The sequence below is a fragment of the Echeneis naucrates genome, chromosome 12, assembly GCF_900963305.1.
Source record: "Echeneis naucrates chromosome 12, fEcheNa1.1, whole genome shotgun sequence".
Taxonomy (NCBI): Eukaryota; Metazoa; Chordata; class Actinopteri; order Carangiformes; family Echeneidae; genus Echeneis; species Echeneis naucrates.
The window spans coordinates 2181919-2195383 of NC_042522.1; the positions used below are offsets into that span (position 1 = coordinate 2181919).

The 13465-nt window shown below is 39.4% G+C and overlaps 1 protein-coding gene across 2 annotated transcripts in view; it reads left to right on the forward strand.

Annotated features, from left to right (window-relative positions):
* The first annotated feature begins 119 nt into the window (after nucleotides 1–119).
* Nucleotides 120–13465, forward strand: part of wdr7 (WD repeat domain 7) — a 107430-nt gene continuing 94084 nt past the window's right edge. The window contains exons 1-9 of one of the 2 annotated variants that reach the window (XM_029515305.1): nucleotides 120–261; nucleotides 1672–1843; nucleotides 4844–4950; nucleotides 5392–5470; nucleotides 6373–6547; nucleotides 6780–6856; nucleotides 7114–7233; nucleotides 7343–7488; nucleotides 7614–7716. In XM_029515305.1, coding sequence (XP_029371165.1) covers nucleotides 1685–1843; nucleotides 4844–4950; nucleotides 5392–5470; nucleotides 6373–6547; nucleotides 6780–6856; nucleotides 7114–7233; nucleotides 7343–7488; nucleotides 7614–7716 — 966 coding nt within the window. In that variant the 5' untranslated portion in view covers nucleotides 120–261; nucleotides 1672–1684. Of the gene's footprint in view, nucleotides 262–1671; nucleotides 1844–4843; nucleotides 4951–5391; nucleotides 5471–6372; nucleotides 6548–6779; nucleotides 6857–7113; nucleotides 7234–7342; nucleotides 7489–7613; nucleotides 7717–13465 lie in introns of those variants that run through there. The other variant, XM_029515306.1, reaches the window with a different exon arrangement.

Below are 13465 nucleotides of genomic sequence, written 5' to 3' on the forward strand. Positions count from 1 at the left end.
TGTTGGGCAAAATTATCCTTACAATGAAAATTTGTACTCGGAACATTAATGCTGCACGTTTTTTATTCTGAAAATTCGAAGCCGGAAACGTCACTGGATTCTCTGGTGATCAGCTGACTGAGTAGATCGGTCAGTCGGTGGGACTGCAGCTAAAAATACGCCAAAAAGAATAATAATACGTGTTTCTTTCCGTCCGGAAGGACGCCCTCGCCGCCAGGCTACCAGTCGGAAGGCAATGTTTCAGTAGGACTCATTTTTTTGGTATGTTATCCACAATTTTCAACGTTATGTTTTGGTTCTTTTAGTCGTGTTGCTAACCTCGGAAGTCGCGACATTGCAGGTGTAACTTAGCCTTAGCGCTTCCTAGATCAGCGAACGCGTCCTTTAGCTGCCCATAATTCAGTATCTTACTCCCGGGGCTCTGGGGTATGTGACCGGTCCGCGGTGGACTGTGCTTTTAATGTATGCTGAAAGAACTGTCTTGTCTGTAGACCTGGATTAAACACCACATGTAATCATTTAAATACAGCTGTAAAACACTAACTGTGTGTACTGCGTGTTGGTAATTTTCATGAGGCTCACTTTGGGAGAGCACAATGAGAGTTGAGTAGAGATTTGAGCCTCTGTCCCAAAGGTTGCGCGTGTCTTTTTACTCTAATTTGTATTGGTATAACAAGCATGCTAAATGTTAGCATGTTAGCATGTAACATCTTTAGTGTTAGACTAGTCCTGCTGTCTAATCACACTGACCTAGATGTAATGCAGACTTACACTTCAGTCTGGAACCCAAATGAATGTGTCATTCTGATTCTGTGTCAGAGGTCTTGACTGACTTCAACCCTCTGGAGGTTGAAGTTAGTGATTTTCTTGACGTGTGTTGAATATTACAGATGGAAGCGTTGTTAAATTTTACAGTTGGTTATTTAGCATGATTAAGGACAAAGACTCAATCAGTTTGCAGTTCCTTTACATACTTAGGAGCAATTCTTATACGCTGATATGGCAATCACGCCACGTCTAGTGCCTCACAGCAAGAAGGCTGTGGGTTTGAATTTGAGTTTCTGGCTCCTTTCTCCCTAGACCCATGTAAATTGCCAATAGGATTGCTATGGGCAATTGATAAATATCCAATCCGTCTGTACAGTACATGCTGTTATTGCATTTCACGGTGTTGCACTGCCTAAAATTAGCATCTCTCAGTTCTCTTGATGAAGGTGCTGGCACCAGGTATAGCTGTAGGTCAATCTGTGCAAGTAATGAGAAAGTTAAAGTGAGGAGTGTGTCAAATTTCAAATTCTACAAGAGAGGAAAACACAAACTTTAACAAAATTTGTGACCTGATTGTTGCTATCAAAAAGGTTGATATTATGTCGAGTAAGTCAATTGGTAAAGTAATCAGTCTCTTCACTCAGCTGTACACAAATCATATGGCATAAAACTTGTTGCCCTTTTTCAGTGTTCCTTTCCAAGACTGAGACGAGCAGCTCAATGCCAAACTTTGGACTGACATATAAAGATTAGCACATGATTTATTTTTGGTCACTGTGCAGAGCTGTTGTCAATGCGGCACCTGTGCTGCTGGTCTTCAGATCTATGTTTTAAATTTTAATCTTTCTTTCTGTCTCATTGTGTGCAGGAACATTGTTTTAACTGACCATCTCTTTTTTCCAGAAACATCAGCAAAATGTCCGGAAACAGCCTGGTTCTACCCATAGTGCTTTGGGGCCGCACCGCCCCCACCCACTGCATTAGCAGCCTGCTGGTGATGGATGACTTTAGCACCATCATCACTGGCTGCCATGATGGACAGATTTGCCTTTGGGACATGACACCTGAGCTAGAGGTAAGGGTAGTGCTGGGCGGTATATGGTTGAACTGTTAAGCTGAAGAGGGATGGAATAACACCATCTCTGAGTCAAATTAACCAATTTTGAATGAAATTGTGAGTAAGCTTCTTTGCAAACTATTCTGAAGTCAGATATTCTGTTGTCTGTATTTTTAAGTGAGGTGGGTATGAGACATGACAGGCATCTTACTTTTGTTAGGGTGCATTACATGTGAATAATACAGTCTGTGGCAAATTCACTGGTCAGTGTTAGACCAGGAATATTTGTTTTATTTCTACAATAGCATTCTTGTGTTGTAATCTAAGTCAGCGTTATGGAATATAACTAAAAAGAGTCTCGGTTCATAGCTGGGTGAACCGGGTGATATTAAGCATAGCCTAGCTAGCCGCCTAAGATTTTGCTGGTGGACATAAATACAGTACAAGAATATTCTATTCACAAAATACAGCCAATAGTAATGTTCAATGTTACTTGTGAAAAGTAATCTCCCGAGCCATGTTTTCAATGGTTTGCTGATTTAAACAGGAATATTCTGCACAGTGCTCTGGGGAGGGGAGTGATACAGAGCGCTGAGTAGAACTGTGTGATCATGGAGAGACAGAAATCATATTCTGTTGCGTAAATAAAATAAATAACATTTCTAGGCTGTTTAATAAAAGCACAAGGTAGCTATGGATTAAACTAACCTTACGAATGGGGGGCGTGTGTGCGTGTGTGCCCCCCCCCCCCCGGAACAGTGTAATATAATGGTAGGGGAAACACTGCTGCTGCTAGGCATCTAGTAGGATGACCCATCCAAGATGGCGGCCACATTTCTTGTACCCCAGCAGCCAATGCTGCGTCTGCTCTGTATATGTCTATGGGTATGGTGACACATTAGTGCCAAAAAACACTTGTGCGATAAAACATACATTTGGTTGTATTATATTATTTCACACATGTAGATATTAACTGCGAGCGCGCAAATTATATCTGTGCATGTGCACTCAGAGGAAACTGCTCCTCCAGTGAGGAGGAATATGTGGCTTGCTCTCTCACTCAAAACCCTTGGCACAATGGGGGAGGGAACCAAGGGCCAGTGAGACACCCAATTTGGTTCCCACATTGGAATTCCCGTTCCCCCTTGAAAAGCCATCTTAACTGATGCCACCCGCAGGACCAATCCAGAACAATTCTACAATTCTACGGAAACCAAAGCGGTACAAAATGACTGACGATTTGCATGAGATTGCAGCGAAAATTAGATTTCCCTATTGGTTTGGTCTTTTGTTATTTCAATCAGTATTGCCAGTCATTGTTTTTAATGGAAGAGTTAATTATATATTTGTAATTTGTAAGCTCCGAGTTGACGCCTATTGATTTGTTTAGAATTTTGAATGAATGAATAAATACCATGCTTTGTTGTTGAATTGTTATTGTGTCTATGCAACAGTTCAACTTGTCAATCATCACAATGACAATTATGGGCATGTCGTACAACATAGGCGGGTTTTTAGGAAAAAATATTTTAAGTGTTCAATGAATGGATCATTGATTTTTGTATAATGTACTTATTAATCATGTACTTATTTGGAGCTAACCTTGGGTGTAACCTAATCCCCAACCCAATTTCCCAAGGGGTGCAAAGTTGATAAATTTGGGTGGCCAGGATGCGCGTTGGTCACGTGAATGTGTGTTCATGCTGATAAAATGGACAAATTTATGTTTGATGCGTTTGTGAATTAAAGGAGCAGAAATATATAATTCGCAGGCGCTCCACCCGTTTCCGAATGAATGGTAAGCAATCGTAATGCTACACGTCAAAAGCAATGTCATCAATTTGTCAGTTGAGTATGCTAACCAGTAAACCAGCAGCCCATTTTGAATCGACTAACTAGTGTAAGTGATTCAACAGTGAGGTTTACTTAACGTAGGCTACTCTCGCATAGCTAGGCGAGCTGGCATCCATTTACACAAATATTGACAATGAATGGTTCAACAACTGCAACAACAAAAACGTTTTTGAGCCTACACAGCACAGTTTAAACCTTTCCCAATACACAGGCAACAATTGGCAGGTGTCTTAAACTCTTAGACATAATAGCATTTCTGTCACACTTCACTCTCTGAACCTTTTGATCAGTTTCAGTAGGAGCTGGTTTCCGAAGTTAACAGAGTCTATCCGGCTTCGTTTGGTGTGACTATTATGAGGAGTGTAAAGAGTGTAAACACATGGCACACACTGACTCCACAAGTCACAACATTCCAGTCAGCCTCAATTTATCCAACTGAAATACTGTTGAAGGACCTCAATAAGCAGAAATAATAAAATAGAATAGGCAAAATGACATAAATACCGCATGCAAAATAACTGCGTGGGATTTGCACAAAATTGCAAGAGACTAGAGTGAAGTGGATGCATCTGTAAAGGGTTAGGCCTGACACTTATCATACGAATACATTTTCATTCAGGTATTTGCCCCCTTGCTCGTCAGCCTATTTTTGCACTATTTACCGACGAGCTAACATGACAATTTTCAAAGGAAGCTAGCTCTGTCTCATTTTAATATCAGGCTAACCAATGGCAGTGACAATATCTTTGTGGATTTATTTTAGCCAAACTTATAACCTTAACACCTCTTCCGAGGTTGAAGGGAACATCTCAGTTGTTGCTATATTATATTTATCATGATATTTATTATTAGAGCAATCCTGCCCTGATATTGCTTGATTCCTCAAATATAATCCAACAAATGAGAATCATGTAATTCCTTAAGAGTAAATGCCAGTTAAAGTTCCAAAGAAGGTCTAACAATTTCAACACCAGGAAATGGTCTGGTCTGCCCTTGGTCCTCTAAGAATTCTGTTACATGACTATAGCAGTAAAATGGCCTCTTTATTAGAACAAATACGTAAGTTAGAATAGATGTGATGAGGATTTATGTGATTGTGATGGAGAGTGAAGGGACAAAAGCTGGAAAAATGCTCTCTACCTTTCTCCTCTCCTCTCTTCTCAGATTTGTCCAAGAGCCATGTTGTTTGGACACACAGCCTCCATCACTTGTCTGTCCAAAGCCAGTGCATGCAGTGACAAGCAGTACATTGTCAGTGCATCAGAGAGCGGGTGAGTACATGTTCATCATACATGTATGCACTTCTTAGAACATCCACAGCTGTGGAGCAAACTGTTGGGTATGTGCTTGTCATGTTAAGAAAGATTTAGATCTTATTTTATTATTGTTATTACATTCATTGTTACTTTTTTGTCACTCTTTTTAGATTATAGTCATCCTAGTAGTAGGAAAAAATCTAAATTTTACCAATTTTGCATTACTGGTTGATGATATTGAATCATGGAGATTGTCAAAGTAGGAGCTAACTGTAAGTCAAGTGACTTGTGAGTCTCTTGGCTATCTTACCTCGGCAACACTGAAAACATTCATTAATTATTATCAACCGTTGAGGGGAGAAAACAATAGTTGTTGATAATTGTCTTTATTTTGCAACAATTTTGTAAAAAATCTCTCATTATTGAACTGCAGATTAGTTTTTGCTCATGTTTCAGGGAGATGTGCTTATGGGATGTGAACGATGGACGCTGTATCGAGTTCACCAAGCTGGCCTGTGCTCACACAGGCATACAAGTAAGACACACACTCTCGCCTTGCACCGTCTCAAATAGAAGCTTTGATTTTAAATACAGGCCAAGTCTAACATAAACAGGCAAGTGTAAGTCTGTTACTGATGAAGGAGAGGCAGGCAGTTGGTTCTTCATTATTACATGAAGTCAAATGGTCAATTAATCAGAATATGAAGTGCACAAAAATATAAATGCTGCACTTTTGTTTTCGCTTTTTCATGAGATAAAGTGAAAGGTCTAAGACTTTATCCAAGCCTACAAATATCAAATCTTACTCATAAACCCCAACCCCAGAGATCCACCTTTTAGTCACAAATGTCTTTTTTTTCTGCTTCTTCCAAATAAAACCTATATGCATTCAAGTGGTCATTCATAGCGACCACACCAGGACCAATGAGTGGCTCCTGATCAGACTTCAGCAGAGCTTGATGAGGAGCTGATCATTTGAATCAGGCGTGTTGGAGCAGGAAAATGTCTAAAACATGCAGGACAATGGTCCTCTAGGACCAGATTTGGAGACCTCTGCTGTAAGCTAAAAAAAACAAACAGACAAACAAACCAGATGGCTGACTGCCAAATTAGAAACTGGAAGCTTCAAAACTGCTGTTCACAAATCAATGGGTGACATCATGCAACCAGGGAATGGCCCCCTCATGATTATTAGATAAAATGCATTGGTTTCACTTTGCAGCATCTGTTGTTTTATTATATACAGTCTAGGGTGTAGTCGCATATCAGGCCTTGACTCTGTTTCTACCCCGGAACTATTATTTAATGTGTTTATATTAAGAGGCTCAGGACAGGGATTTGCTGGAGGCCTCAGAAGGGTGGTATTTGATTGTTCTCTCCTTGCCTGATTTTTTTATTTTTTTTTTTTTTTGTCTGTATTCCTCCATCATTCTCCAGTTCTATCAATTCACCATTGGCACTCAAAGGGAGGGACGTCTGATTTGCAATGGCCATTACCCAGAAATCCTTGTGGTAGATGCCACCAGCCTGGAGGTCCTGTACTCGCTGGTGTCAAAGATCTCTCCTGATTGGATTAGCTCCATGAGCATAATCCGTTCACACCGCACGCAAGGTGAGAGCTGCAGGTGGAGATGAAAAAGACTACCGAAGGCCAGACTGTCACACTTCTAAACCGCATAATAACAATAATAATACTGTTATAAACACCATGAAATAGTTATATGAGCACCGCACAGAACATCTGGAGTTTAACAGAGATATAATGCAAATATTCCATTACTGACCCTCCTTTAATATTAATGCTGTTTGTTTCATTGACACTAACTCAGTCACTCTCTCTGTAGAGGACACAGTGGTGGCGGTGTCAGTGACCGGGATTTTGAAGGTCTGGATCATCACAGCTGAGGTCAGCAAGATGCAGGTACACTGCCATTTGTTCAGCGTTGTGTCACATGTCTTTACTGCTTGAAAAATTTGTGATTGGATGTCAAGATGAAAAAAGGTCTTTACAGTATTATTACAGTAAAAAAAAAATTTGCAGATTTACCCTTGGTCAAAAAGAAATGTCTACATTTGCAAATTCTGGTTTCTGCCAGCTGGATATAAACTATGTTTCCAGTCTCAAATATTTGTGTCAGCTCATGTTTTAAATTGTAATCAGTGTGATTGTGTGTTCAGGACCTGGATCCAGTGTTTGAGGAAGAGTCCAAGCCCATCTACTGTCAGGGCTGTCAAAGTATATCCTTCTGCACCTTCACTCAAAGCAGTCTGCTGGTTGTCTGCTCCAAGTACTGGAGGGTAAGAGTCTACAGGACCACTAAGTACCTGGATACTGGCCAGGGCCTGATATGATAGTTTAATTGATACAAGTCTATGTGCTCCTCTCTTCTCACTACGTGCGTGCCAGGTATTTGATGCAGGTGACTACTCGTTACTTTGCTCAGTGCCCAGTAACAATGACCAGACCTGGACCGGAGGAGAGTTCATCGCTGCAGATAAAGTCATCATCTGGACAGAAGATGGTTGCAGTTACATCTACAAGCTGCCTGCCAGGTAAATCTTAAGCAGCTGATGCCACAGCTTGCTACCATACATCAACAGAAGAGCAGCACAGAGTGATTGGGACTGATCTGATCGTGTCCTCAAAATACTTAATATTTAATGCGTTTGCTCCCCAGTTGTCTGCCTGCCAGTGAACATTTCCGAAGTGATGTTGGGAAAACCAAAGAAGGCTCGATCCCCCCTCTGGTCTACAGCATTGTTAATCGCACAGACAAACAGGTTAGTCCTCTGCCCTTTACTCTTTCTGACTCTTCAGGGCACAGATAGAAGGTAGGAAGCTTTCACTAACTGTGTGATATTATTTGAAACTGAAGGAAAAAATAAAAATGGGATAACACTTCACCACAACACCACCACCAACACAAAATGCACATGCACGTATGCATACATAACTCTACTTGGCCAAATTGTGAAAACTGTAATATCTTTTCAAAATGTTTCTTGGTAAAGATAGAGGAACAGTAGTGTGGACAATTGTAGTGAAATCCACAAATTCTTACATTGCATTAAATGAAATCAAATCAGATGTATTTGTATAGCACCAAATCATAACAAAGTTACATGCTCTATATGTAAAGTGCCTTGATGTAACTTTGTTATGATTTGGCGCTGTACAAATACATCTGATTTGATTTTGATTTTGATTTTGATTTAATTTGATTCTTAAGCCTGGTCTTGAAAATTACTAAAGAGTCCACCCCCCGGACCGATACTGGAAGTTGGTTCCATAGAAGAGGAGCCTGATAACTGAAAGATCTGCCTCCAGATTTACTCTTGGAGACTTTAGGAACCACAAGGAAACCTCCATCTAGAGAGCGGAGTGGCCTACTAAGACAGTAAGGAACTATGAGCTCTCTGAGATATGATGGAGCTTGGCCATTAAGAGCTTTATATGTTAAAAGAAGTCCAAAATTACTCCAAGGTTTCTAAAAGTGGAGCTGGAAGCCAAAGTGATGCTGTCCAGACTGATGAGATGATTAGATAGTATTTTTCTGAGATGCTTAGGGCCAAGTACAATAACTTCAAAATAAATAGTTTCTGAAAATTCAAGATTATGAAGCAACTCAGCAAAGTGCTAATTGCTAAAGTTTGCTGCACACTAGCAAAAGAAAAAGGTAGTATCTGAGGCTGTGGGGGCATTCGAAATCTTATATCGGTATAATACAATAAAATATATTATACAACATGAAAAGATGCCATATTCTAGCTTTTACTTCAAGTTAATTCATTGCAAACCAGTCTGTATTCACCTGTTAAACAGCTAACTAACAGCTAGAGCAGCATCTTATTCTGCTATGCAGGCTTTTTGAGTTTGAGGGAGGGACACATGAACCTGTTCTCCATCTGACCGTAACCATAACCATTGTTATCAACTACAGTCCAAGATAGTGTTTTTCCAGTCTCCCCCTGTGGACCAGAGCCATGGTAAGTCAGGGCAGGCTGGCCAATAGTGACTGATCTTTCAAATCCATAAAGCATCACACAAATAGATAAATACTTCATGTGAACTGGAAAAAAACTGATCGGATGTAACACAGTTTGTAGAGATAAGAGTATCAGCAACCAGAAAAACACCTGAATCAGAACTTGAGTTTGACTGTGACCTCCCTTGTTTTCAGATATGCAATGATACATGAAGCTGAACAATGCGATCATATAGCATTCTCTAGCCACAATTTTTAGGCTGACGTAAAAGCACACCAAACACTAACAGTTGCAATCTAGATGGATTTTACATAATTCCAAAGAGAACTGTGATTAGTTTGTTGATGGTAGCAAACTGAAATAGTCATATTGCCAGGGCTCACTTCAGACACATGGAGCAGACCTATTTTTGTGAGTTCCACCTCACATGCTGGAGTCATAAAGAAGACCTGAGTTAACAAATCAGCTGTGGCACAAATGCAATATGACATGTATGAATAATGAATAAAAATAATGAAAATAACCAATAATAAAAAAAAGTTTAAGTAGTAATTGGGGAATGAAAACAGCTGTTGTGTTAAAGTGCAAGTTCTGGCAGCAGAGTGATAACTCTTGTATGACTGCTTCGGAAATGCACATTGTGCATATTCATTTGTTGTACAGGTAAATAAAAACCCTGCTCAGAATTCTTGAATGAAACCAGAGTCTGCTTTAAGTATCTGTGCCTTTCATTCTTTGATTATTATCTTTTACATAAAAATAAACCAAATGTCTAGTCTTCAGATTAGTTTTTATGAATTTTAGTTAATCAGTAAGTTTTTCTTTTAAATCAAGGATTGGTTTAATCCATGTATATGAATCTGACCCCTGGTGTTTCATCTATATTTCTGATTGCATTTTGGATCCTCAGTATGTTGTTATGTATGTACTGTAATTTATTGTCTTGTTGATTTATTGTCTGTGCCTTCGTGTTGTTTTTGTTTTTTCATTCTGTCTTCTGATACCACCGTGCCCCCTCCCCCTTCTTCCGACCTCCTTACTCCTCTCAAAAGGAAGGAGAAGGGGGTGAGGATGAAGTGGCTGTGGAGGTGATGTGCCTCCCTGCCAGCGGGTGGGACTTGGAGCTCTACGCCCCAGAGCTGCTTTACCACCACCAGCCTCTAGAGGCGCCAGTAAGCCCAAGAAAATGCATACTGAAAAGAAAAGACAGGAAGAAGAAGATTGTGACCCTCTTGGCTGAGTTGCAAAAGATAAAGTTGAAATACTTCTAGTAATTTAGCCTTTTTTAGTTTCAAATATTCAATTCAAATGTCTTCAATTCCAAACTGGCGTTTTTGTTTCAAAAGAAAACATCTGGTTTACACAAAGTGGTTCTCATTAGATGTGTGTGCATGAAATAAACAGCCTGAGAGAGTTTGTACCATAACACTGCTTTAGCATATTTTAAAGCAATAACTACAAATTTCATTCATATTTCTTGTTCTATAAGCAGCGTTATTTCGACAAACGACAGCCAAAGGTGGACATCATACAGTACAGGCCAAAAGTTTGGATACACTTTCCTGTTCTTTTGAATGAGAAGGTGTGTCCAAACTTTTGGCCTGTACTGTATAAAAGATGTGAAATTAGTTGATGATGTTTTTGTTTATTAGAGACTAAAGCACAGAGGATACAGTATTCATTTTTTTGCCAATAAATTAGTTCCATTAGATTCATTGCAATCAGATGAAGAAGAACAAATCATTTTCTGTTGAGTGAACTCCCAGTTTTATGATATAGCAGGTTCACTTCTTTAGTGAGCTTCAGTCACAGCATCGGCCATTAGCAACATTTTACAGTTGGACACACTTTCCTATTAATTTGAATGAGAAAGTGTGTCCAAACTTTTGACTGGTAGTGTATTTTTTTCAGTCATTGATAAAAATCTTTCAGTTAATTTATTGATGTAGAATTCTTTTAAAATCTATATCAATAAATTAATATATGGATATCGTGAACAACCCAGTACTGAGAAAATATAAAGAAGCTTAGAAGGCTATGTTTCTTGTCTTACCACAGCAGGCTATAATCTGACACAACTTAAACTTGAATAACTAGAATTAATTATCGATCTTGTTCAACTATAAAATCATATGAAATCATCAGTTGCATGAAAGGAAAGTGCAGAAGCAGTGGTATGGTGTGGGTGGTTTCAGATTGGGAGAAACGTTGGCTCTGGGGTGAGCTGTTAAATTAAAGAGGGTTAGTTAAAATATCATTGTGTTTAATTTTTCACATAAGAGATTTTTTTTTTTTTTTTTAAGTTATGACTTTGCAGCTCAGCCAGAAAGTGATGGTTGGATGAGAGGAACAAACTGAGAGAACAGCACCTGTCATACTTACATCCACTCTGTGGCTCACATTCCCCCTCTACTGTGCTAGAAGACAGGGGACTCTTCCATGGTAGTGCCACAGCAATTATGTTTGTGCATAAAAAAAAAAAATTACATAAGAAAGTAACGAAAAGATAGAAATTAAAACGTATTTATTGTGTGATAAATTGATCAATTGCAGCAAATATTGGCATGTTAAGCGTCTGACTTAAACGATGTCCGCAGAGCTGAGGCATCTTGAATGTTTATGTCACAGGCAAGGAGCAGAGAAATGAAATGTTTCAGGTGTTATATTTTCCATCTTTATTATATAGATATCTTTAAAATAACACATTAACGCACAGTCCAAAGCAATACTGCCCCTAAAAAGCAAATCGAAATTTATCAAGCAGTTAGATGAGGGTTGAACTCGATTCTGTAAAATATTTCATATAGCAGCAAATATCTCAGACAAAGCCTTTGTAAATTACTTAATACCATTAAATATTTTCAACAAGCTTAATCCAGTTTTTCTTGATATCACAAATAGGTTCAAAGGTGACTTGATTTAAAATCTGCAGATGCCTGTGAAAAGGTGAAAAACAGGTAGTTAGCAGATTAGAGGTGTTTGTGGAGTCATGCTTCAGTTGTTGGAGTTGGAGTGTGAGCCGCTGAGTGGATGACATGAAGGTGAACTGTTTTGTTCGCTCCTCTCTCTGTTTTCCTTCCTGCCTGTCTGACAAACTGAACTCATTCTGGTTCACCTGGTTTCATGCTCTCCTCCCACTAAAACAAATGTTCCTCCTTCAAAAACACCATCATCCTCCTCATCTGTCTTCATACTGATGAATATCCATGCAATGTCCCCATGCTGCTTTTTAACAAACAATGCCTTGCTGAGTCCCTGAGATGAAGGCAAACCAAAGATACACAGTGAGGACTGACAGGAGTACTTGACATTTTGGATTGAATGTTTTCTTATATCCACCAGCCAGCTTTTGCTTTGGATTCCAAACTTTATGTAACTTAAAGGCAACATTCATGATGCTAGATAAATTTAGAGATGCGAAACCTTTGAACCAAAGAAATCTTAGCTTGTGTGATTACCCCCTCCCTCCGAAATCGCACACGCACACTCACTTGCTGACCAGAGCTGATAAAACACAAATAAACAAAAAAAATAACTTCTCTTTAAGTCCCCTCGTGTGGATCCTCTGTTTCCCCTTCTCTTCTGCTGTCTACTCACCTATGTATTAGCATCTTACATCAAGATGTGTTTTGGTTTGTGTGTGTTGGTTTATGAGTGGTTGTGTGTTTATAGACAACATCCGGTTGCTCTTTGCATACACTGACTGACCAACTGCTTGTTATACACACTGGACACCTCACCCAATAAATTATGTAGTTGCCATGGTGATAGCAGCCCATCTCACTCACACACACAAAGGTTCACTAGCTATCACCTAGTCCACGATTAGCATAAAAACAGTGCTTACTGTCCACTGCTGTTTTAGGGTCACTGGATAAGGGCTAACCCAGGATATTTTATTATATATTGTATATATTTAGATTTTAGATATTTTATATTATTTGACCCTCTTGACTCTGGCCACAGTACCTGTGTGTCAGAATGGCCTGGTGTGAAACCTCTCAGGTTATTGGCTATAAATAAACAGAGGGATTAAGAATCGAACTTAAGACTGTTTGCGAGTTATCGCAAAATGTAAGGAAATCCACAGTGAAGCAGAAATGCTGTTGACTTTGGCTCCAAATTCCCCAATATCCAAATCCAATCCAGCATCCATGGAGGCTCCACCTCACAACTTCTAGGACTCAAAGAATCTGCACTTAACTCATGATCAAGACACCACAGCTCACCTTCAATGGTCTAGAGGAGTCCAGACCTCCATGGTCAGGGAAATTTTGGCGGCAAAAGGGATATTAGACAATGTCATTGTGATGTTATGGCCAATTGGTACGATTGTCACCCCCTACACCTGTGACCCAACTCTAAATCACTGAGCTTTCACTGCTTAATGCCACCAATAATAATCAATAATAGTAAAGTCAGTCCAGTTAAAGTCACATCTCAGTATCTTTAACGTGTGATTCTGTCTGTAAATGAGGATTTTAGCAGAAGATACCATTTGAAACCCTTGAAAATGACAAGAACCATATATGTTGAATTTTTA